At 39.8% G+C, this 27281-nt stretch overlaps 2 protein-coding genes across 5 annotated transcripts in view; one reads left to right on the forward strand and one right to left on the reverse strand.

Moving 5' to 3' along the window:
* Myo1d (myosin ID) overlaps window positions 1-27281 on the forward strand; it is a 290165-nt gene that overhangs the window by 181661 nt on the left and 81223 nt on the right. The window contains exon 20 of the mRNA XM_051179782.1: window positions 2403-2516. Coding sequence (XP_051035739.1) covers window positions 2403-2516 — 114 coding nt within the window. The remainder of the gene's footprint in view (window positions 1-2402; window positions 2517-27281) is intronic.
* Window positions 1-27281, reverse strand: part of Rhot1 (ras homolog family member T1) — a 375056-nt gene that overhangs the window by 29360 nt on the left and 318415 nt on the right. The window lies entirely within an intron of this gene.

The following is a 27281-nucleotide window of genomic DNA, read 5'->3' on the forward strand; positions in this document are numbered from 1 at the left end:
ATTACTTTGAGAAAACAAATGTGAAATAAAAGTAGTGTTCCCATACTGTAATGGTGTTAAGCAGAAATCCACCTATGTATGTGGAATGTTTTCCTTTTTGCGTTGATAGAGCCAAATTAAGCAATCTACAGCTTTTTTTTTTTTTTTTTTTTTTTTTTTGCTGTTAGACATGATGTCTTTCACACTTACCTGATCTGTGTTTTAAAGTTGCTGAAACAAGGTAAATATTTGTTAGTCTCTGTAGAAACTGCTTTTTGTTCATATGAGAGAGTATTTCTGAACAGCATCAGTACAATTTCTGCTTTGAGGCTTTTTTTTCCTTGTTTTTAGATTAACTCATATATCATCAAAAGAACACATGGCCTTTTTGTCTCAACTCAAATGATCTTGTGAGATTGTATAACAGGATTTTAAAATTATATTCTTTTGTACCTCGTTTGTTTGTTTCTCCATACCATTCCATAAAAGATGAGGGGCATTATTTCTACATTTGATTCAGGTTCTATGCTAGATGTTCTCTGCTCTACATAGTACAAGTTTGATGAAAATGATAATGAATGTTCTCCAAACTGGCTTTCATAGAACCAGTGTTTGTTGAATATCAATAGGTATTTGTTTTACAGGGATTACATAGATTAAATGTACTATGGAAATGCTGGGTTAAATACTGCTTAAAAGCAAAATTCTTAGAACCTTTGATAGCTTTCTAGACTTTGGATATCATAGTGGGAGCTGTAGTTTGCAGTACTTATCCAGCCAGACCAACCATGGAATCCTTTCTTTCACAAAGTTCTACATAAAGCCAGTTCTATGCAGAACATCTAAATGGATCTCCATACTCAGTGCTTCAGATTTCTGGAAAGTGCAGTTGTCTGTCCTGGCAAAAACAGATGTTATGCAAAGTTATCCTCCAAGAACACAAACTATACGCTTATCACATAGATTCTATTTTAGTCATAGGCACAACTTGATGTCATGTTGAAGACTAAAAAAAAAATATGCTTTTATTATAGAATAAATGTTTAGAGAATTGACTGATCACTAAAACCAAGGCAAAGGGGATAAGGTAAATTTCCACGTCCAGTTTGAATTTTAGTTTGCTACATTCTATGCATAGTGCACTGTCCTGCCATGCCTGTCTGAATGCAGCTATCTGAATATTCTACCAAAGCATGTTTTCAGATTAATCTCTCATTCCTTTATCTTGGAAATAAGAATGGAGGTGGTGTGCAAAGAGTATAGAAGATATATATCTTCTATATATATAGAAGTCAGCCTACTTCTGCCTCCCAAGTGCTGGGATTAAAGGCATATGCCATCACCACCTGGCTGAAGATGTGTATATTAATGACATGGTATATTACAGTATGCCTTCTGTCAGGATAGAGGCTTCTTGTGCTCATTTTGTTTTGTCTCCTTGCCTTTCTCAATCAGTGAGAAGCTAGACATTGTAGAGGCTCAGAAAAATGTTGGGGCCAGAGAGAGAGCTCAGAGGTTAAGAGCACATACTGATCTTGCAAAGGATCCAGGCTCAGTTCCTAATATTCATATCATTCATCTTATGAGTACCTTACAAGTACCTGTAACTCCAGTTCCACAGGATCAACACCCACTGGCCTTCAAGGGCACCTCCATCCACATGGTGCACATAAACTCACATAGGCACATATACATACATTAAAATAAATATATGAATAAATAAACCTGTTCTTAAATGTTAATCCAGGCCTTGATTAAAATATCTGAAATCGCTTAACAAATAACTAGCCACAAATTGTACAATGTACCTTAGTTAATTTTATCTCATAGGAGAAAAAAGTATCTGTAAATTAGGGCAAACTCTGACCCTCTGTCTGGTAAAGTAGTGCTCTGCAGAAACACAAATATATTTTTTTCATACTGTCATTTTTGTTTTCTTCATATTTTTATTTTCATTTATTGCTTATTGCTCTCATCCCCAAATACTAATCCCAGCTTCTTATGATAGCCCAGGGCCTCAGGCATAAATGGTATTGATTGGATTATCTGATACTTAGTTAAATTAGATCTTTATTTGTTCTAAATACAAGACCCTTATCAGACAGGTGATTCACTGAACGTTTTCTCTCTGTCTGTGGGTAGTTCTATTTACTTCCTTGATAGGGTCTAGAGTTCTTATTTCTAGTCCCCAAATTCTACATTTGCTGTGTTTTCCCTTTTAAGCTATAAAAAAAAAAAATGTATTTCCAAACTCTACACATCTGGAAACTGATATCCCTTGAAATCATAGAGTGCCATCCATGGTGACCTTCTGCTGAGATTTCATCTCCATGGTCAGCCACCTCTGAACCTAGGTATTTCCAAACATAACTTGGATCCCTTTCTTATGAGATACTATGGCTTATTGGTTTGTTTTCTTACAGGTTAATCGATTTAGTAAGGTAGAAGACCGAGCAATTTTTGTCACGGACCGTCACCTGTATAAAATGGACCCCACTAAGCAGTACAAAGTGATGAAGACTATCCCTCTGTACAATGTAAGTGTGCGTCAAATATAAGACCCCTGTTTCATAAACAGAGACTTATGGGCTAAACCTGTAACCTCTGTGGCTTTGGGGACCCTGTGTCTTCCTGGAATTTTATACCAATTGTGTTGTACCAAAGCACAGTTTTCTAAAAGAGGATTCAAAGTTTCTGATAAAGTAGCTAAAATATTTTTTAAAGCTAAGAGCAGTGGTTCTGTGCCAGGTGTGGTGGTACACACCTTTAATCCCAGAACTTTGGAGGCAGAGGTAGATCTCTGTGAGTTTGAGGCCAGCCTGGTCTACAAAGTGAGTTCCAGGACAGCCTTGTCTTTAAAAACCAAAAGCCATACACAGACACACACAGACACACACACACACACACACATACACAAAGAGCAGTTTTTTGGATTCAGAGTTTCTGATAGAGTAAAAAATAAAAACAATGGCTCTGTGTGACATCTCTTCCTACTGTAACATACTGTTTAAATGTGCTTGTACATTTTCTTATTTACTTTTGTAAATTGTTTGTGTCTGTGTGGGTACACATGTAGGCAAGGGTACATGTGGAGGTCAGGTGTTGTTTCTCAGGAGCTATCCTTGGTTTTGGAAAGAAGGTCTTGTAGGGAGTATGGTTTTTCTGCCTGCCGCCTGGTCTTGTCCCGCCACCGCGCCAGCCCCAAATAACACACACAGACTCTGTATTTGATATTATACTGTTGGCCAGTTACTACTTTCTTATCGGCTAGCTCTGTCTTAAGTATTAACCCATTTGTGTTAATCTATGTATTTCCACGTGGTATTCTTACCCGGAGCCGGCTGCCGCGTACTGCTCTCTCCAGACTCTCCATCCTGACTCCTCCTTCCTCCTTCCTATTTCCTCCTTGTCTCCTAGTCCCTCCTATCTTCCTTTCCTATTGGCCAACAGTGCTTTATTCATTAAACCAGTATGAGAAACATATATACATAATGGCATCTCCCATCAAGGTCTCACTGACCTAGAGCGTACCAAGTAGGCTAGGCTGGCTGGCCAATGAGCCCCTACTGATCTTCCTGTCTCTACTTCCCCAGTGCTGGGATTATAAGCATACACTACTGTGCCCAGCTTCTTTATATGGGTTCTGGAGCTTGAACTCAGGACTGTATTCTTGTACTTACTAAGCTATTTCCCAGTTCTACTTTTATAAATTTTTTAATGGACAGAGAATTAAGTAGAAAACAGTAGGATATTACTTTGTGGAAACATTACAACTTTTACTTATTTTTTTCAGTGTGTGTCTGTGCTTGTGTGTGTGTGTTATACATATGTGTGTGCATGTGTAAATCTAAGGTTCCACTTTATTCATTATTTGATTGAGAGAAGAGTCTCTCAATCAAACCCACAGCTCACTGATATAGCTAATTTTGCTGTGAGGATCCCATCTCTGCCTTCAGAGCCTCGATTACTAGTGGGCCACCATGCCCACTGGACATTTGCATGGGTTTCTACAGATTCAAACTTCAGTGTTCACTCTTATACAATAAGCCATCGCCCTTACTACTACTATTTATATATTAGATTTATGTAGCTCCTAATATATTTTACCAATTTATTTTACAGCATTAATGTTGTAGTTGTATGATCTCTGATCTAAGTCCACTCTGAGGTTCACTATTTTACCTAGACTTTCAAATCTATAATCATGTTGATCTGAAACTTCTGAAACATGAAATTTGTTGGGTATCTTTCTGAGTCTCAAAGTGAAATTTCATTTGTTGTTGTTGTTGTTGTTGTTGTCATTTTTGAGAGAGGGTCTTGCTGGTCTCAAACTCATAAGGTGATGTAATCTTCCAGAGTAGCCAGGACTATAAGTGCACTACCACATCTGGCTCAGGTATGTTTTGTTTTCCTGTTTAACAATTTAAGTTCTGTTCTGATTCTTTAGAAAGCTTCTACTAGACTACTGGGTCTTTTCATCTGTAGGGCTATTTTTCTGTCTGCTAGTTCTTAAATAGGGAGTCTGTGTCACATGGTGCTAGGGTCTGTGAGAAGTATTACTTACAGATTATTTTAAATCCCTCTGGTCCCTGGAAAAAGAAATAGGAAGCATATTGTTTTATGGCTTTATTTTGTGACTTCTGAGGTCCTGTGGTAGTAAGGGACAAAAGAGACCAAGTATTCCTGGCTGTGCTGAATAGCTCCTGCATTAATGGAGAGCCCGTATCGCTGGGGTTGGGATTTGACTCGCTGTGGTGCCCTTCCATTTCACCCCCACCCTACCACATACATACACCTCATTTCTTTTCAACAGAAAGGCCAATGGATTGAAGCTAAGAAAAGACTTTAGATGGTATATAACCTTCTTAACCAAGACCTGCAATCGTATATATCAGCCACAATTTAAGCCTAACAGCCTGCAGGCTTAGAGTAGGAGGGAGAGGAGGATAGATGGGGGAGAAAATTATACTTTGTCAAAGTCTAAGGAGGTATGAAGCCAAACAAAAATAAATCATTGTGGTCTGGAATTTATTTCTTTGTTATTTCTCTTAAGGGGAACCCATAAAGGTCATGATACTTTTTTTTTTTTTTTTTTTTTTTTTTTTTAGTTAAACAACTCTTTAAACTGAAGTGTATTCCTTTTTGATTTTTGAGTTTTTTATTTATGTGTGTATCTTTGTGTGAATGTGTGTATATGTATACCTGCTGTCCAAAGGGAGTTGGAGAGTTCATAGTGGTTGTGTGTCACCTGATGTGGGTACTCAGAACTGAACTCAGATCTTCAAGAGCAGTGTGGGCTCTTAACCACTCAACCATCTGTCTAACCCCCATCTTCATCTTTGCATTGACTATAAATAATAATTGTAAAACCATGTACATATATATAGTCATTTTCCTATAAGCATTGTCAGTGGCATTAACAGTGTGATATCATAGAGACTGTTGACATCTAACTACTCTAGAAAGGTAGACATCTGAGGGATGGATCCCCAGTGTTGCAGATGTTCTCAGTCACATCCATATCTCTTTGTATCCCATGCCATTTTCATACACACCATCCTAATTTCCAGCAGCCATCATCATCTTCCTCAAGACCTTGCTCCCTCACATACATTGGAAATGGAGTGAGGGAGCACAGGGGTGTCATACCCCAGATCCATTTCTCATTACTGAGATCATTTCCCAGAGCTTCCCCACAGGGCAAGCTGCAGTTGTTCACAGGAGCAGCTGCCTCTTCTCCCCACCAGGGCCCTCTTCCTTGCCATTGTGTGTGGCCTCCCAGATCAACCTCGCTTACTCATCATCCTTTGCTTTGCATCTGCTTCTGGGAGAAACTAACTTCATAACAATGGAATGGCTACCTCCTCCAAAGAGGCAAGCTGGGTACAAAGGGGGACATCCAAATATAGCATCAAGTTTTGTTTTGTTTTAATCTTGAAGTAAATATAGCAAAATATTAAGCCTGAGTATTTTATTATCTTAGGTTGTTCACATTCTAGCTCTCTTAGCTGGGAATCTTTAACTGCTTCAGTTGTAAAGTATTTTGAAATTCATTTGGGACTATAGATGTTCATATTTAAGAATGGGTTGAGCCCTCACCATTTTCATCTCTCTAGTTGTACCCTCTCTAGAGTGTCATATGTCAGCACCATATAGTATGTAGACTTTTCAGATTGGCTTCTTTCACTTGGCAATAAGTATCTTCCTGTGGCCTGGTGACTCCTATTTTTTAAATATTGTCTTAGGGTTTTCTGTTGCTGTGAAGTGACACCATGACCACAACAACTCTTATACAGGAAACATTTAATTGAGGGGCAGCTTGTCTAGTTTCAGGAGTTCAGTCCTCTATCATCATGATGGGGAACATGGCAGCACGCAGGCAGACATAGTGCCGGAGCTGAAAGTACTACATCTTGTAGGCAACAGGAAGTCAACTGACAGTGACACTAGGTGATACCCTGAGTATGGGAACCCTCAAAGCCTGCTCCCACAGTGACACACTTCTTCCAACAAGTCATACCCACTCCAACAAAGTCATGCCTCCTAATAGTGCCACTCCTTCTGGGGGACATTTTCTTTCAAACTACCCCAAATATATTCTATTACTTAGAGATACCACAATGTGTTTATTCACTCACTATTGGAGGACACTTTGATTGCTTTTGGTTTGGGACAGCCATGAATAACTCTACTATAAATATTTACATGCAAGTTTCTTGTGTGAACATGAGCTCTTTGAACAGTTGAACAAAAATACCTAGGAGTGCTCTTACTCAGACACAGATAAGACTCAGCTTATCTTTGTAAAAACTGCCAGCTTTCTTCTAACATGGCTGTACCACTTTATATTCTAAGCAGAATGAGGGTGCCTATTTCATCCATTTGTTTGTATTTCACCTATTCTAATATGTGTATAGCTACATAATATATTTTATTACCCTAAAATATATAACTCAATATTCACTAAGTGTCTATCTTTAGCCACAAGAACCACCTCCAGACTCTGTTGGTTTGTTATATTCAGGTAGTAAAGACTGGTTTGGTTTGGTTTTTTATAAACCTAAGCAAATTATGTAAAGATACATTTGGTGCCTTTCTCCCCTCTGACTAGCAAGCACTGTACAACTATTTGTCATTTAACAATGGTTCTGGTCAGTCATGCCAGGAAACATAAAAATAGGACATCATCGCAGATCCTTGAGAATATTTTCAGCAAACACTGTCCTCACAAATGACATTGTCCCATAATAGTAAAAGTGATCTGTGAGAGAAACATTCAAGTTACAGGTGACTGCTTTAGTAGCTAAGTGGTTTTCTATGTACAAACACTGCAGGCATGGGTTAGGGTTTCAGCCAGCTGCAATCTGTGCTGCTATCAAGTCAGTGTTTTCCCTCAGTCGCTTTCTGTACCACATTTGTGTATTGTGTTTTCAAATTGAATAATTAGTTCCAGTGTATTGGTCAAAAAGAAAATGTTCAAATTTTTACAAGGGACAGTACAGTCAGGATTTGAGTATTTTGTGAATCTGAGAGGTTTGTGGTTGCTACTACTTGATAGGAGAACAAAGGAAAGATATTGCATTACCTGCATAATTAACAGTGCCACCTTCAATGCTTTGATAACCACCTCTGATGAGAATTATCCTGGAAAATCATGGCTACCTTGATGGAAAAGATTACTCTCTGGAGTTAGGGCATGTTGCATAAATAAATAAATAAATAAATAAATAAATAAATAAATAAATGTTTCTGCCATTCAGGTTCATGTAGACACTAGTGCCCCCAGACCAATGCTCAGGAAGGAGGTTGCCTAAATTAGATTTAATTTACATAAACATTAAATCTGCTTGCTAGTAAGCTGAAACACTTAACCTGAGTGGCACTGGAATTCTTTCACCCTCCTTTTGTTGGTGAATGTTACTTTTGCCTGATGAATTAGTCTAAAAATGTTTGAATCTGCCCATTAATGTTGTTTTGATATAGACCCTTTTATCAGTATAGGCTTGAAGACTAAGGAAGTAGCCAATTAATTATTCTCATCCCTCCTTTAGTTCTGTGTGAAATACAAAACAAACAGGGAAGAGGAAAGAGACAATTATCTAAACTGATGTGTAGGCTCATAGAGCTCGACAGTCTGTAATTATGCCAGACCCCATGCTTTATTACTCTTGTTTGACGTGGCTTGCTAGAAAGATCTCATTCTGTCTGAGAGACTGATTGTCCTTTTAACGTATACAGGAGGTGAGCCCTGCTGAAATCCATCCACCAGCCTGCTCTGCTCCCCACCACCACTTCTAAAACACCCTCTCCTCCTGGCAGTGTCCCAAGGGAAGGCGTTTCCATAGTAACCCCAGCAGAGGCAATCAGCTGTTGTCTGGCACTGCCTGAGCTGGTGTGTGCTAGCCTTCTCCCTTCTCCATCCTCCCTCAAGCCTTTAAAACACTATATTTATTAGTCCTCTTTAATGGAAGTTTATAATCCCTTAATGTCACACTCTGAGTAGCACTCGGGTTTATTTATTTATTTAGGTAATAAATCTACCTTCCTAATTAATTCTCAGCAGGCCCTGGGCACTCCATTATTTTGAACATCTTGTGCAAATGTTTATATTTCTGCCTGTTGTAACAAAGAAGCTGCTCCAGAAATTTCTGTCTTTATTGAAAATAAAATTAGGAAAATTCAGATGCTAAGGTTTCAAATGAATTTTTTCAGTATTTCTTTCTTACTATCACGCTAGTGACAAGGCAGTCTTTCTGCTATTGTAATTTCAGCACTCAGTGGTTCTGTTGCTGAATTCAGTGACTATAGGTATTTAAAAAATCTTCTTTGAAATGTAGTATCTGAGGCATGTACTCTCTCGATTTTTATTAGAGAGAAAAAGAAAAGCGCACCTGCAGAGCTTCTCTGCCGATTGTTTTCCTGGCATGTGTATAGAAGTAAATGCCTTTTGTTACAATTGTTAAACACCACACTTATGCAAAACAGCACTAAGCAAATCAAGCAATAGTCTCTTTCATAAACCAAGAAGAGTCCATCTTTGTCAATACTAGACCTGGGAAGCCAATTTCAGATTTCAAAGATGTCTCAATGCAGTATCTGAAAGCAAAACTCATTCAGGCAAGATTCATATAAAAGCCATCTTGTTAAAGAAATGCAAAGCCTTTTAAGAGCTAAATTATTTAAAAAAAAAAAAAAAAAAAAAAAAAAAAAAAGTAAACACACCAGCACTTATTTTTCCAGAGATCAGATTGCTGAAAGCCAGATCCTTTCAAAACAAAGCCCTACATAGAGACATATATACAAACAGATCTCTGCATTTGTAAAATAGACATCACCATACTGAGGCAATTACAGGCTTCCTTTCTACAATTGTCTTACCAGGGACTGAGGATGTGGCTCGGTGGTAAGGCACTTGCCTCGCATGTGTGAAGCCCTGGGTTTGAGCCCCAGCACCATAAGAAGAAATAACTGTCTCATCATAGCTTTCTTCTATGCATTAAACATTTTTTAGCAGCTTCTCCATGGCATGCATTTCACAACTCTGGCAATGCAAGAGTACTCCATGCAATATGCCTGTGACACCTCCTGCACCTATGGGAGAAGCAGATACAAACCAGCTAACACAGTGCCTGGGAAGCATGCCCTGCAGCCTGTAGGTGCAGTCTGTAATCTCTTGCTCTAATGAAGAAAGTTGCATTCAGAAAAGTAAAGCAGCCCAGCCAAGACCTCCAGGCTCCCGAACAATGGAGCTGGGCTTCACTCCCACATCTGCACAGCCTAGCACCCAGCCTCTGCTACCTGCTGCCTCCCATTACAAAGAACACACAAAACTAAAATCTCTTTGAAACAGTATTAGGAATCAAACCTAGGATCTTTTGCACCCCACTAAGATGCAGCCACAACCCTCATATTTTATTTTCAAAAGCAAATAATAATAGTAATGAAACTAGTATCTGTCACATGACTAATGTGTTTAATAGCTTAACTCTGCTGTATCTTCATCTTAGACCCTGTTCAGGAAGCACCTTTCAAAGTGAAGATACCAGCTCACAGAGAATGTGTTCTTTGGTGTGGTTTGAGGTCAGTGTTTCTGACCTCAAACCCCAAGCTAACTGAAAAATTCGACTTCTGACTGTGCTCTATGTTGACCTTTATCTCCTTGCATGTCCTTGTTTATTTATATAAGTATTCCTTATGTTATTAATGGTTGCTTTCTAAAACATTTTGTCTTAACCTGTTGAGGATGCATTACTAATAAGACCTTGAAAATTAGAGAATCAAGACCGAGCTCATACATCAGCCCTGTTCTGCATATCAGCAGTCCCAAGGAATAGTCCATTAGTGTAAAACGAGAAGAAGAAAACAATTGCTTCATCTCTATTAGGAGGGAAAATAGCAGCACCTTTGAGGAGAGTTGCCTCATCATTCTTGTGTTCACACAGTCCCATCTTTCTATAGGCAATTCTATAAGAAAGGGTACTACACCAGAAGACAGCCCTTTTGATACTAACCTGATGCTTAGAGATTTTAATTTGGCTGCTTCCATTCTGACTTGGGATTCTTAGGATCCTTAGCCACACACTAGACTAGTTTGTGGGTTTGGGAGGTTTTGTGTTGGGACCTTCATTTTGTTTTTGTTGGGAATTGAACCTGGGCCTCAGGCATGCTAAGATGCTCTGTCATGGGCTATATTTAAAGATTGTAGTTGGGGCTTTTTAAATCCTGACACCCAGATTATACTGGATGCTGGTGAAGACAGATCTCTCAGGTAAGCAAAGGGGGAGAGAGGTTCTCTGTGCCTTGCTTTGTTCATGTGTGGGCTCTTTGGGTGGACATAGGCACCCAAGTAATACAAACACTGATTAGCAAGAGAAATACACACACATTTGCTGTGTTTCCATGTCCATGAGAATCTTCCCAAGAGTCGAGTGAAGATATGATCAAATCATGATGCTTTTATAAGCTTCTTAGGCCAAAAACTGTGTAATGGAGTTATGGGACAGAGGACGTTCTGGCCAGTCACAGGATGTTTGTTACTAAGAAATGAAGGAGAGGAGCAGGAGTTAGTGGAAGGTAAGGACTTCTCCAAAAGTTCACCTAGGCAGGTTTATTCCAGTCTCAAAGGCCAGTCTTGATAATCAAGGAGACTTTCCACTTTGATGTTTGGGCATCCACATACACACAGAAACAAAAAGTACCTTTATAGGCTCTTACAAGATGCCTGCTTCACCCCACCCCCCATAGTTCTTCACTGTTACTGCTATGGCTCTTTTTTTTTTTTTTTAATGAAAATATTTTTTTTTTAATTTTGCTCTTTGAGACAGGGTCTCACTATGTAGTCCTGGCTGGCCTCAAATTCTCCAGATCCTCTTGCTTCTGCCTCTGGAATGCTAGAATTAAAACCATATGCCATTACACCTAGCCCTTTTTGTTTTTTGTTTGGTGGGGTGTTTGTTTGCTTATTTTAATTCTTAAGGAAACATTTGTTGAAAGTTTGGATTTGTCTCCAAATTGGATTCAGTCAATTGTGGTGTATGTGCATATGTATGTGTGAGAGAAAAATACAGAGCAGGTACAATGGTCTGACTGTTTCTCTGAACTTCCTGTGTTCACATCCCAAGTCCCAAGGTGGCCCTTGTAGGTAATGGGGCTCTACCCTCACAAGAGTAGTGACCTTATATCAGAGGCTAAAGTAACCGTCACACTTACCACAACATGAAGGCATCATGAACTCAGCAGTCTGCTACCCAAAGGCTGTCTGGATGTCCATTGCCTCTGATCCTGAACTCCTAACACCCAGAACTATGAGGAATAAATTCACATTGTTTATAAATCACCCAATTTGGATATTTTTTTCATAGCTGCCCAAATAGATTAAGAAAGGAGGAGGCAGCAATGGTTATGGTTGAAGCAAGATGTTGAAACAAGATTTTGCTTTTTAGATCAGGCTAGCCTTGAACTCACTATGTACCTCAAGCTGCCTTCAAATTTGGAATCCTCCCACCTCAGCCTTCCAAGTACTGGGATTGTTGACATGAACCACCACATGATCTATGGTCTGTGTCAAAAGTTAAATCTCCTTGAAGTTCAAGCTCAGTCTTGTGAAAAAATTCTCTTAAACAAGAGTAATGTAAGTGAGACATTGTGGTACACACCTGTAACCCCAGCACTATGGAAACTCAAGCAGGAGCATCAATAGTTGTAACAACACCCTTAGTGGATACACCTGAAATAGCATAGTCTCATCACATGGTTAAAGTGCTCACAACCATAACTGCTCTCAAGCCCCTTGCAAACTGACAATCCTCAAGAAGTCAGGGGAACAAGAGGAAGCCAGCATTCAGGGCCTCACTGTTGGCTCTCTGCTCTTCCTGTTTATTCTTGCGGACAACTATATGGGATCCTTACATACTCCCTCAAAGGGGTACCCCAAAATGATGCCTTCACCTCCATGTTATCACTCTGTGACTTTCCTATTATTCTGTTCTTCACTACCATCTGACCTGTGATTTAGTTGTCTAAAATCTGTCTCCCCACTAGAACTTGGACTTTAACCCCAGAACACTTCCCTCCATACAGTAAGTGTTTGATAAATGGTTGCTGATTGGTGAACTGGACAAATTAAGACCAGAGATAGGAAAAGCACTTAAAGGCTGCTGCTGTAGCACACTGAGAAATTACAAAAGCCTGAACTCAGACAAGGATGTGAAAGGGAAGCGGGTAGTGCTTCAAGAGCTACTCAAGGGGCTATGGAGATGGTTCCGTGACTGAGAGCACATGCTCCTCTGGCAAGAACCTGAGTTTGGTTCCCAGCACACGTGTTTGGTGACTCACAGCCACCTGTAACTTCAACTTCAGGGGGTTATATGCTCTCTTCTGATCTGTATATGCAAGTGAACATACATGGCATTCACACAGAGTGGGAGAGGAGGAATGAACATAATCTCTAAAAGGAAAAAATGGTATTCAGGTACAGAAACAACAGACTATAGGCATGAAGAAAAGAGCCACAAGTCAGAAGTTTCTCTCGGATGCCTGAGTAAATAGCAGTCCTGATTTCTCACCAACATGGGAAGTGTAGGAAAAGAAGCAGAGGTGCAGGAAAGAATATTCCTGAAATAGGTTGCATCTGAGGTGTCTGAGGAATGTGAAATGATAGGCCAATAGACGGTCATCTGTCTAGAGAGCCATCTATGGTGGAGTCTGTCTGTCTTAGTAGACTTGGTTACTATAATAAGGAAGACACCACAGCTGAGTGGCTAAGCCACAGGGATCCATTTCTTGCAGCCCTAAAGGCTGGAAAGACCCATCACTGCACTACAGCATTAAATGCTGAAACTAATGCTCAGGAAGAACTGACTGTCCAAGGGCACAGAGAAGGAGTAGGAATAGAATTGAGGGTGAGGAAGGGTTTCAGGGGTCCATAGATATATGCCAGCTCTTGTGCGTTTTCTATGATGAGCATAGGTATTTGCTTCCATTTTTTTTTCCTGTTTTTAAAGTCTTATTCATTTGTTTGTATGGACATTTGCCTGCATGGATGTCTCCACATCACGTGCATGCCTGGTATCTTAGGAGGCCAGAAGAGAGCATTGGATGCCCTGGGACTGTAGTTATAAATGGTGGTGAGCCTCATATGGACACTGGGAATTGGTCCTGGATCCTCTGGAATCACTGAGTTTTCTCTGCAACTCCCTTTCCAATTTTTTTAAAGATGTTTTTATGTTTATGTTTATGGATGTTTTACCTGAATATATGTCTCTACACCATGTGTGTGTCTCATGGCTATGGAGGCCCAAAAAAGGGCATTGAACCCCCTGGAACTGGAGTTAGTTGCTAGCCACCATGTAGGTACTGAGAATCAAACCTAGATTGCCTGGAAGAACAGTCAATGCTCTGAATAGTCTAGCCACCTCTCCAGCCCCTTTCCAAGTTCTTGGTTGTTTGGTTGGTTGGTTGGTTGGTTGGTTGGTTGGTTGGTTTTTGAGACAGTTTGTCCTGGAACTCTCTCTATGGACCAGGCTGGCCTTGAACTCAAAAACCCACCTGCCTTGCTTCCTGAGTGCTAGGACTAAAGGCATGCACCACTACCACCTGACCCTTTACCAAGTTCTTAAACCAGTGTGTAGTGATTTAAAAGAAAATAGCCCCAAAGGGAGTAGCACTATTAGGAGGTGTGGTTTTGTTGGAGTAGGTATGGCTTTGTTAGAGGAATGTGTCATTGTGGGTTGGGTTTGAGGTTTCCTAAGCTGATGATACTGCCCAGTGTCACAGACACTTCATGTCTGCCTATATGCCACCATATTCCCTGTTATAATGGACTGAACTGTAAGCCACCACATCAATTAAATGTTTTCCTTCATAGGAGTGGCCGTTGTCTTGCTGCCTCTTCCCAGCAATAGGAACCCTAACTAAGACACATTGGTCTGCAACCTTTCAATACAGTCCCTCATGTGTGGTAATCCCCCAACCATAAAAGTATTTTATTGCTACTTCATAACCATAATTCCATTTCTGTTATGAATTGTAAATGTCTGATATTCAGGATATCTGATATGCAAACCCCAAAGGAGTTGTTACCCACAGATTGAGAACCCTTAAATGGTCACATGAGCCACTGCTTTGGATGATACTTTTAAGTGCTATGTTCTGGACTGAAATGGGAGGAGATAGAGAAGCCATTTCAGGGACTCTGGAAATTGTCTCTGTGGAGAAAAGACCTAAGACATGAGATCCCTGAGCCAGTCTCCATTCAAATTAACAGTTTAAAAAGTATTTTCTGTGTGTACTTGTTCAATATTCTCCATGTAGTAGTTTAAATAATTTTGTTATCCTTTCTGTGAGGCAATATTAAGACCTCATTTTCAGGTGAAGAGACAGAGAGCATTGATAGGGCTTCGTGTGTGTGTGTGTGTGTGTGTGTGTGTGTGTGTGTGTGTTTGTGTGTGTGTGTGTGTATGCGCGTGCGTGTGTGCACAAGCGCACAAGTATGCATGCATCTATGTTGGTGTGTTATTTGTTGCCTTCTGTATGTCCTGTATTATATTTCCTTCCTCTTCTATAGATTGTAAAGTACTCCTCAGAATCCCCACCAAGGTGTGGTTGATGGAGTCCAAGTACAATCCCATCTCATACCACCACTTTGGCCAAAATGATCAGAGTACAATTAAAGTGACTCATCATTCCTGAAATAGAGAGAAGCTAAAGTATATAGACTCAACTTGTTGGCAAAGTTAGGATAAGAACAGTGTGCCTAAAATGATGTGTTTTCCATCAGGAGGGTCATTAATTGGTCAGATTAAGAACTTCAATTAAAAGACCAATAAGGAAAGCAACTTAATTAAGTTGGTATTTTAAGAAAGAGAAAATATAATTAAAAATAGATTTTTAAAAACTATATTCAATTAGTAAAACAATTATCTTTGTAAAATAATAATTTGACCATCTAGAACCCAATTATTTAGTAGCTTCACCTAAACCAATGGTTTTACACAATTAGAATCACTTGGGAAGCTTCCCAAATGAAACAAACCAGAATATCCCCAGTGCTCCTAATGTGCAGCCACAGTTGGGAACCACTGGCCCAAATGAACCACAGTCAGAATATAAGTTTGAATAGTCAAAATAAATGTGACAGGGCTTAAGCACTTGGTTTTGCATGCTTGTTCTGAAGCAGTGCCCTCTTGGGCTATTTGTCTTGCTTCATGTACCCTTGTGGTGAATTTGATTATATGGTTCCCAAACCCACAACAATAAATCTGAGGCAATAATTAAAAGAGAGCCCATCTGCCATAGGCAAGCATGTTGATGGCTGCAATATCTAAAAGACAAAAGTGTGGGAACACTCTGAGGAAATACAGCTGACTTCCACTAGATGGCTTGGTCTTTTGGATCTCATTGAATTGCTTTCTGGAGCCATTTCCCCAGAGCAGCCTTTTTGAAATTAAAAACAAAAAAAACAAAAAAACAAAAACTGCTTTGCTAAATTCCAGGTTACAAGATAAACTCCAATACTCAAAGTGCCAGGTGTTCTTAGGGCAGAGACCTCCAGTGTCCTCTGAGGATTTCAATAAAAAAAAAAAAAAAAAAAACAATTACCTATGACCACTAGATTCTAACTACCTTCCTAGTTAAGAATATGACATTCAGGCCAAACATGAAAAGAGCCCAATATGGTTCCTATAAATAAGTCCCTTCCCACACCAGGATAAAGGATCCAAGGACTAACAGAGGAGGCAATGGCAGGCCAGCACACCCTATGTCACTCTCTAGGTGAATTTATATTTTACTTTCTAAAGTGTACAGTTCATTTGCAATGAGAATGATGTGTAGGCTATAAACTTTCTTCTTGATGGTGCCCTTGATCCCTGTCAGGATGTGTGGAATATTTAGAAGAATCGAAGTTGGACAAGGAGATATTATTTATTCAGTGCAGGGAGATGGATTGGGATTGGAAACTTACCGAACAGTTTTATGGAGAGGCTTACATCAATGTATTACAATCAAGGGTTGAAAGGCCTTGCCAGTCAATGTTGTAAACTTAGCTCTTGAATCAGCTGATTATAATTAGTTTTGTTGGCCTGAATAATATTAATCATTACTACTAGGCTCATAACAAACTTTTGTGTATAAAATCAGTTCTAGGCCAAGCAGTGGTGGTACACACCTTTAGTCCCAGCACTCGGGAGGCAAAGGCAGGCAGATCTCTGTGAGTTCGAGACCAGCCTGGTCTAAAAGAGTTAGTTTCAGGACAGCCTCCAAAGCCATGTCTAAAAAAAAAAAAAAAAAAAAAAAAAAAAAAATCAGTTATACTGGTTTTGAGATGCGTGTGTGTATACACACATGTATATGAAATGTATGATATATGGAATATATTGCCTAGGAGTATGGTCCTGGAGACTCCAACATCCCTGAAGAGGCATCTGTTTTAAAACACAATAATCTTCACTGCCATAATGCTGAATCCTTAAGAGAGTAAAGTTAAGTATTTGGTTCTATTTAATTCAAGTAGAAAATTTTCCAAAATAGAGGCTTTTTTTCCAATCATATATCAAAAACAATAAATTTGTCAAGAGGATATTTGTTTATTAGGGAATTAAGTTTTAGGTACAAACTATACATTCTGTGATAAATTTATAAAGTGAATGTGTCTCTATTAAAACATGAGTGTAGCTCTTGAGGATAGAATATAGCATGGACTTAACAAGATCCTGGGCTCAATTCTAAACAACCCCCCCCACACACACACACACAAAAAAAAAGTTTATGTATTTTGTTCACAATTGCTGAATAATAACATATCCCCGACTAGTTAGACAGCTCATCTGCCAGCTGCCAAAACAGCCTGAGTTCAATCCTTAGAACCCACATGGTATAGAAGGTTGTCTTCTAACCTCCACACACACACACACACACACACACACACACAAAGTTAAATAAAATTTTTGAAACATATTTTAGAGGTATTTAATTTCAGCACTCAGGAGATCTTTGAGTTCAAGGTCTGCCTTGTTTGAGTTTCAAATCAGCTAAGGCTATGTAATAAGATAGTCTTTAAATTTTTTTAACTACCCCAAACTTAGAAACAAGACATTTTATGGTCCTTAATTCTTGTGTCAGGAATCTAAAAAGCATAGCAGATGGTGTGTCTCTGTTCCTTGGTGTCCAAGGCCTCAGCCAGATTTGAGAACTGCAATGTATCAGAGGTTAGAGAGTCAAGTCATTGGGAGGCTTACTCATTCCAGTGGTCAACACCTGCAACTGGGACCCACCCAAAGCCTTTAGAGATATTTAGCTTTTTTTTTTTTTTTTTTTTTTTTTTTTTGCTCAAAGCATTAGCCTCCTGACTTCTTCGATTACAGGCTTGTGGACTTTCCAGCAACCATTTATAAACTACTGTTAAAAGTCACTCAGCCTCACTTTGGTGCATTTTATTGGGGAAATGCAATTCATACCATAGGCCTGTTACAAAAGGAAGAGTAAATCAATGGGAAAAGTGGTAACGAGTTTGTGATCCTGTGAAATCCTCCACAAGCTACCCTCTGCAATCAATCAATCAATCAATCAATCAATAATAAAAGAAAGAAAAACAACTCAAATTTCTGTTTAGAGTGTTGTCAGGCAGTGGTGGCACACACCTTTAATCTAAGCATTCAGGAGGAAGCAGCAGATGGATCTCATTGAGTTTAAGGCCAGCCTGTCTACAGAGCAAGTTCCAGGACATCCAGGGCTACACAGAAAATCGAGAGAGAGAGAGAGAGAGAGAGAGAGAGAGAGAGAGAGAGAGAGAGAGAGAGAGAGAGAGAGAGAGAAAGTTTCCTGGGATCGCATACCTGATACTCAATTTTTAAAAGAGCATAAGGTTGGTGCTGTAGTTGCACAACACAGCACTTGCTTAGTATATATATGACTCAATACCTAGTACTAAATGTGTTTAAGAATGTGAGAAAGAGTGTGTATGTGTAAATAAATTAAAAATGTGTTCTTTCCCCTCCCAAGATTCCCCCACTCTTGTCCCTGATGGTATAAGGTTTCAAGGTCAAAAACCAAGATCTTAATCATTTAATTCAGTTCAGGTTCCACTACATAAGTAGCATTTCTTCCATATTAAGATTGATGAGCTAAACAGAAATTGTCCCATGGATGCCCATTCAAAGAGGAGGGAATGGAAAGCTTATCAATGATGGCTATCTGTGTTTGCAGCTTGCCTTCATAACCTACTTCCCCACAGAAACTAGGGGTCCAGGAGCATCTGCATTGTGATTTCTGTTCCTTCAGTGCAGTCTGAACTCTATGTCCACTCCTGTGGTTTGTGATAAAGCCACCATACATCTCAATATATGGTCTAGTCTGTTAGAGGGAAAGGAACACAGCCAGGAATCTGCAAAGCTGTCTGCTCTATTTGAACTCCTTGTGCTTCTGTGAACAAGGTCCTGAAGACTCATGTAACACTGGTGTCAAAGGAGAGATTCACAAGACATGCCCTGAAGATCTTTACAGTGCCTGTCTGGGAGATCCTTTGAAGAATGCTTTAGATGTTTCTGAGGTTGTGACAAAGGATCTTACAATCCTGATCTGGATTTGATCCACTGCCCTGAAACCATTTCTTAATTTGAGAATCATTTGCCATCTGGAGAAGCTGAGAATAAGGAACAGTTGTATTTTGAAGCCCAGCAGTTGCGGGCTTCTTTATATTTCCTCCAAAATCTGCATGAAAGATGAACAGTTCTTTATTAGAATCTTCTCTTCCCTCTTATAATTTTTTCATAGCAGGAACCCAGATGGCATTTCCCTTACTCTGTCTAGAAACCTGCTTATCTGGATCACCACACTTGCTAGGTGCATTTTCTATCCCTACCTCCTCATTGACACCAGTACTGTCACAATTCCTGCCCCCTTGATAACCAGAATGCCTTTTATTCTGGTCTGAAGTCTTGTTTTCCTTCCCTTACTTGCAGCCTTCATTTCATACCTCCTAGAAACCCATCAGCGTCCCCCAGAAGGGTCCTCTTCCACCTCCTACCCACTTTCCAAAGCCTATGCCTGATGCCAACTGTGGTAGAGCTATTGCAGTGGCATCCCCTCTTCTCTACATATTTTTATTCCAGTGACGGTTGTTAGGTAACAAAGTATCTCAGAGCCAGGTGAAATAAATAATTAAATCACCAACTTATCATGCTCACAGATTCTGTGGGCTGAGTTTGGAAAGGGTCAGTGGGGCCAGTTCACCTCTGCCCCACAGAGCCTTGGGCTTTGGCTGGGAGGATACTAAGGCTATTTCTCAGCAACTTCTGTTCCCTGAGACCCATTTACCTCCTCTGATATCCACGTGGGAACCAAATCCCAGTTATAGCTATCTTAGAGGAATGGAAATTTAATCAGAGCGTGTGGCTGGAGGTGGGGCCTTTGGGAGGTGATTGTGACTAGATAAGCTCCTCAGAGTAGAGCTCTTGCTGGAGACTGGTGGCTCTACTGAAAGAAAAGAGACCCAAGAGACTTACACATAGACTGAGAGATATCCTGCCCCATGTCTGGATTCTGCCAGCAAGACGGATGTCTCCAAATATGTCTCCTCAACCAGACCAGAGCTATGTGCCAGAGTAAGCCTTGTTTCATTACTTGTCTTGCCTGTGATGCTGTGATATCATGCTATTACAGTAGAAAAAGATTAATATTAAGATGGGCTGTGAAAACACTGAAGCCATCATGCTTGCCTGGTTCAGAGTTGGGATTGCCCAAACCAATTCTGCTGACCCAGAATTTCTATGTTCTTTAAAGCTTGCCTTCCTCTCAGCGTGGTCACCTGAGGACAGTCAGCTTATATATATATATAGTGACTTGGGCACAAGTATTTAGTTGTTTTAATCAATGGTTGTTTACAGGGAGATAAACTCCCTGTAAACAGGGATGAGACAGTACCATTAAGATTTGGGATTTAAATCTTATTGAGACTAGAAGGCAGGATCAAGAGAAGTGAAAGTGGGGAGAAAAGGAGGGAAGAGTGAGGGAGAGAGAGAAAAAGGGAAAAGTTACAAGGAATCCTGTGAAGAACCAGCCCATCTAGCTGTCTTTCAAGTACTGGAAGGGAAAACAGCATAAACAGAGTGTTCCATTGAGAAGTGGCCAAGTCAATTTGTTAACTGAGATCAAAAGAGTGTAATTATTATAGGCCTAGAGTCAAACTGAAGAAATAACATAGAGAACAGTAAATTCAAAGAGCCAGTGTATATATCAGAATACAAGCAGAACCCAGAGAAATTTCATGACCACTTTGAGTTCACCAACACCCACATCCCTCTGGAGGGCAGAAATCCCCAAGTTAATATGGACCTCTGAGATGTGTGTTGAGAGGGCTATAGCCAGCTGAGAGAAGGGGCCCTCCTGCTGAGAGAACCACAGAGTAAATCTAGAACACTCACCCCCTAAAGGAATCAAGACACAGTGATTTCCTCCCAGGAAGTTTTCACGAGGAGTGAATTCTTTAATGTGACACAGCCTAGTCTCTTGTCACGAAGCACCTAAGCCTTTGCCATGCTTCAGAAATGAGCTTATTTTTAAGAAGCTGGGATTTACAGCTGCTATTTTTGGGACCCTCAGTTTTCTCTAACATGTGCATGGGGACACACTCAGATTGGGTTATAAAGACATTGGAGGAGCTGGGCAGTGATGGTACACACCTTTAATCTCAGCACTCAGGAGGCAGAGGCAGGTGGATCTCTGGGCTAGAGGCCAGCCTGTCTACAGAGCTAGTTCCAGGACTGCCAAGGCTACACAGAAACCCTGTCTTGGGGCTGGTGGAGAAACATGGGAAGAAAAGGGGAATGTGAAGCAAAATAGACAAGCAAAGTGACAGATATATATATAGTGGCCCTTAGCAAACTATGACCCCCTACCTGCTTCAGCAACCAACACAGCTTAAATTTCAAAATATCTTTCAAGCACTTTTAGTTATTGTGAGTGTTTGAACCCAGAGCCTTAAGCATGCAAGGCAACTGCTCTATCACTGTGTGTCACTCCCAAGGCAATGATAATTGTGAAAGGGGGAAAAAAAAGCTACAGAGTGAATTTCAGGGCAGGCAGGGCAACCTAAAGAAATCCTGTCTTAGGAGAAAAAAAACAAGGAAGAGGAGGAGAATTTAAATAGCCCCTTTAAGACTACCAGCTAGTGTTTAGCTGGTATGTCACCTTTAAAAAATAAAATTTGTCATAGATTAATGCAACTCTCAGAACTCAGCAGAGAAGTTTCTTTCTGCAATGGACAGTAGCTAGCAAGAAACTCCCAACTAATCAAAATGCAGAGAATAATGTCCAATGAGTGCTCAGCCACAAATAGAACGTCTACATCACCCACCTTCCCAGGCTCTGAGACAGTTATAAAAGAGGCAGAAAGATTGTAAGAGCCAGAGGTCAGGGAAGACTAGAGCAAGACAGTGCCTTCTAGAATATCGGGACTGCTGTGCTCATGAGCTGATAGCAGCTGTGTAGCCAGTACAAAACCTTTATCAGATCAGTCTAGTCAGCTTTCTAACATGGAGTGAGGAGGGGCTCATAAGCCCCACCCTAACTGGAGTGATTTACAGATTCTGATGGCTTCTAGAGGAAGGAGAGAGAGTTTTTAAGGGTATGTTGCCTGGTAGGGTAACCATATCCAGTGGATGGCCCCACACCTACAAGTATATAGTCAGCACAAATTGTGGGTTATTTTTTAAAAGAGCACATGAAGTGGAGAAGGGGCAGAGAGGTGGGAGGAGGAGTGAGGGTAAATATGATCAAAATACATTTTATAAAATTGTCAATGAACTAAACAGAGATTTTTAAATCTATTTATAGTGTGTTTATTTTTTATACTAAGGATCAGACATGACCTTGCATATACTAAGCAAGTGCTCTGCTACCAAACTACATTCCCAGACCTTTATTTATTTGTTTGTTTGTTTGTTTATTTATTTTTAACTTTTGAGACAAGGTCTACCAGGCCCATCTGAAAATTAGAAATTTTTTTTTGAAAATTCTCAATCTAATAGTATATGCCTATGTAAATAATGGATAGGGAGACAGTCCAATATTTTGTGAGTTTATTCTTACTACAATGGGCCCTTGGATTTAACAGTCTAAGCAATCATCTTTGTACCCTATAAGAGTGTTTAAAGCTGGGCAGTGGCTGAAACTCCTGTAATCTCAGTGCTCAGAACACTGAGGCAGGAGGACTGTTGCAAGTTTGATGCACTACAAAGTGAAACTATTTCACAACCCACAAACCCACCCCCACCCCCTAAACAATGAAGTCAGTCTTATGCAGATCCTGAAAAAAACAAGAAAGAACAGCCTGGGGGAGCACACTGGCGCAAAGGTATATTTCATATCTTGAGTTTGTGTCAGAATCATCCACCTGTACACTTGAAAAGCTATGGATTTTATGAAATATTACAAATAATCCACATGCAAATTATATTGTAAATTGTACTTCAATTTTGGCATATGCCAATTATACAAAGTAACACTTTCATTTTGGTATCTATATACATATGTGTCATGTGCTGTAACAATATTCACTTCCCTTTCTCCTCTCCTGTGTTCTCTTCTCCCTCCCACTTTACCCTTTCTTTTCCTAACTAGACCCCTGCCATTTCCATATCATTTATCATATATATCTTGATTCCACATATGGGATTGTTCTAGGGTCCCTTTGCTTGTTTGCTTGTTTGTTTGTTTTTTGACACGGGGTTTCTCAGTAGCTTTGGAGCCTGTCCTGGAACTCACTCTGTACACCAGGCTGACCTCAAACTCACAGAGATCTACCTGCCTCTGCCTCTCTGCCTCTCTGCCTCGAGTGCTGGGATTAAAGGTATGTGCCACCACCACCCTGCATGAAATCTAGGGTTCCAAACATAAGAGAAAACGTGCAATCTTTGTATGTTTTAGTCTGCCTTGCTTAACATAATTGTCTCCAGTCCTAATCACTTTTCTGCAAGAACATAATTTTCTTTTTCCTTTCTACTGAGCAAACTTTCACTTAGTATACATGCCACTTTTTAACCCATCTATCTGTTGATGGGAATCTAGGCTGGTTCCATAGCTTGGTGCTGTAAACAGTGCCACAGTAAACATGAGTATGTGAGGCATGTTATGCTTCAGTCCCTTTTGATATATGCCTAGAGTGCTATGGCTGAATTATTCAGTAGCTCTATTGTTTTGAGGAATATCCATATTGGTTTCCATAATGACAACACATTGACATTCCTACCAGCAGTTAATGCCTCAATTTTTTTTCTAAATTTTTTTCAGTTGTTTTTTTTTTTTTTTTTTTTTTTTTTGAGAATGGGTGTTTTACCTACACAGAAGTGTATACACCATACACATTCAGTGCCCTTGGAGGCCAGAAGAAGGCACTAGATCCTCTGAGACTGAAGGTACAGAGTGGGGTAAACCACCATGTGGACGCTGGTTTTCTAGAAGTGTTCTTAACCCATGAGCCACCTCTCCAACACCCACACCTCAATTTTTAAAAATTCTGTTGTGCTGATAGTTCAAATTGTATAGGAGTGGGAATTATATATTTTAATTTTCAGTTAATTATTTCTTTTACCTGCTATTTATAAAAATAAGATGTAGGTGTATATGTCTATCAATTAAAAATCACATTATAAACTAGAGAAATGGCTCCAAGATTAAGAGTGCATTCTGCTCTTTCAGAGGACCCAGGGTCTGTTCTCAGCACTCACTAGGCAGCTCGTGACCGCTCATGCTCCAGAGAGTTCTCTTCTGACCTCTCTAGTACCTATGTGTATGTGTGCATGCATGTGTACACACATGCTTTTTGTTTTAGTTATATTATAAAATCCAGTTGGCTGTGATCAGCCAGATTTAAGGCCTTTCATACTTTAACTCCAAGGAGAAAATTTGTTTTCTCCTCTGTATACAGCACTTTATTGACACAGATTACCAAGTAGTTAGAAAAAGCTATGACCAATAAAATTGATGTAACAGTAACAAATACAAGTGAGCCCTTTCCACTTGCTGTAGAAAGGGATACTGTTTGTATGCATGAGGTATTATAAAATAAAAACAATGTATATCCAGAATTGTATGCTTTCCTTAAAGAATCAAGTCTGACCTCAAGGAATGAATTATAATTAGGCAAGCATAGATCATACAGATAGCAGGAAGAAGTGGCTTTCTAATCAACTGAGTTTTACAATTTTTTTTTCCTAATGCAGGCAAAGCCATCCTTTCACTTATGAATTCAGCTTGTTGATTATTATTTTTCCATCTGTACTCATTCACTTCTGGTTGTTGGGTGTGGCGGGGCTGAGGTGGCATTAATATAAGACCATGAGAGTGGGAGAACATGAAACATCCATGTTTTATCACATCTTGCTACCAGAGTTAAATAAAATAATCAGGATGGCTTCCACATTTTTCTGTGTAATAGAGCATTCTGAATAATGTAAGAATTGTCATCTAGATCTCATTGTGCTTGTGATCCCAGCACATGGAAGGCTCTGAGGCAGAAGGATCAAGAAGAGTGCCATGACATGGGCCAGAGAGATGGCAGAAGGGGCGGCTGGGCCCCCGGGAAATTGAATGGGTGTCTGACATCACATGACTGAAGTGTGCTGCACAGGCAGGTCTCCCTCAGCCCCACAATCCTCCCCTTCACCATGCAGCCTCCCAGAACAGGAGACTTTCTCAGTGTTCTTTGTCTGCCTCCAGAAAGGGAGACCTAATAATCTTTCCTTGTGTGGTGGAGCAAGCTAAGTGCTGCTTTCTCTCTTTCTTCCAGGACTTGACCCACCCTAAGGCCTAAGTACAAAGAACTAATTCCTACCTGCAGCAGATGAAGCTGCCTTTCCATAGGAAAGATAGGGAAATGGGGAAAAGAAGCTCTGATGGACTAGATAATGGCCAGGGAAGGGCATTCTGGGAAATGGTTCTGTATGTGAACGAGTGAAGCATCATAGCAGCACGATGCCTCTAGCTGCTCTCCCCAGCCCCTGCAGCTAATGCAAGGCAAGCACTGGCAGTTAACTGCTACTCTAATTCTCATTTTATCAGGATTTATTCAAGGTTTCCTATGAAGTGCTGCATAAGTTCAGTTTTGGATTTCAGAAATAAAGTAATCAAATGACAGTGAAGCACCATAGGCATAAAATGTTTTTTTTTAATGAAAATTGTATTTTTAATTTAATTGTACAAAAAAATCATCTGGATGCAATATGTCTAAGTGGCAGAGAAAGTGCTGTATTGTCTTACCACTAGCCTCAGACAGCTATTTGTACAGAGGTTAGTGAACAATTTCCCATTATTTAACTGCTTTCCATGCTCTCCATTAAACACTGACCTGACATTTGTTAAAATGCTCCATAGCCAGGGGATGATGGAATGGCTCAGTGGGTAAAGGCTGATGACCTGTGTTCTACCCCTGGAATGCACATGGATGGCAGAAGGAGAGAATCAACTCCCACCAGTTGTCTTCTGACCTCCACACATGTGCTGTGTGGCCTGTGGGTACGCACACGCGCACACACACACACACACACACACACACACACACACACAAAATAAATAAATAAAACTACCTTAGAACTCAGGTCCTCTGAAAATATTTTCACAAAAATACTGACTAAAGAATCTTCTGTACAGGGATGTTGAGATGACTCAGAGGTTAAAAGCCTGCTCTTCTAGAGGTCCTGAGTTCAATTCCCAGCAGCCACGTGGTGGCTCTTAACCATTCTTAATGGGATCTAGTGCCCTCTTCTGGCATACAGGTGTACATGCAGGAGAAACACTATACAAAATAAATTGGATGGATGGATGGATAGATGGAGTCATATTTTTAATGTGAATATAATAAAATTGGCTTTCATGCATGAGACTGGTATACAGGTCTATGAGTCTTAAAACATTGTAGTAAGCACTACTTTCGTCAAGACACAAAGTAGCTCCATCATACTGGAAAAGTCATATGTATATAACCTTTGGAGACTGAGTGCTTTCACTCAACATAACACCTTTGTTGTTTATGCTTGTAGAATAATCTGCATCATCAGTTTGTTCCTTCTCATTGCTGAGTATTGTTTATAGATGTCTCTCAGTTTGTTTATTCATTCATCTATTGATAGACTCAGTTGCATTCACTTGGGGTCATTATAGAGCTGCTGTAAGCAACCATGTATAAATCTTGTGTTATTAAAGCTTTGAGGTTTACATTAATTGGTGTGTGTGTGTGTGTGTGTGTGTGTGTGTGTGTGTGTGTGTGTGTGTGTGTGTGTGTGTGTGTTCTGGTTTGTTTAGTTTGTTCTTAGTTATTCGGGCAGGTTTTGGTAGTATCTCACTATATTTTTATTTGCCATCTACTAAATTGCTAAGAATGTTAAACATTTCATGTTCATTTGCTATTCATATGCCTTCTTTAGTGAAATGATTTCCAATCATTAGTTTTCTTCTAGAAGCTTTATAGTTAACATTTTATGTTTATACCTATGATCCATTTTGAATTGAATTGTGAGGGATGTGATTTGAATAAACATTTGTTTCTGCTGGAATGTAGATACCCAAATATCCCAACTTGTCTATCCTCTATTGAGTCACCTTTGCACCTTTGTAGGCAATGCATTGGTCATAGTTGTGTGTTGCATTCCTGATCTTAGTTTTCATTTCTTTGCAAAATACATTGTCTTGATGACGTTAGCTTTATAGATATTATTAAAATAAGTGATATGAGTCTTCCAACATTGCTTTTCTTTTTCAGAATTTCTGTGGCTGTTTGAGTTCCCTTGACTTTTCATAGATGCTTCAGAATC

The sequence above is a fragment of the Phodopus roborovskii genome, unplaced genomic scaffold (assembly GCF_943737965.1).
Source record: "Phodopus roborovskii unplaced genomic scaffold, PHOROB, whole genome shotgun sequence".
Taxonomy (NCBI): Eukaryota; Metazoa; Chordata; class Mammalia; order Rodentia; family Cricetidae; genus Phodopus; species Phodopus roborovskii.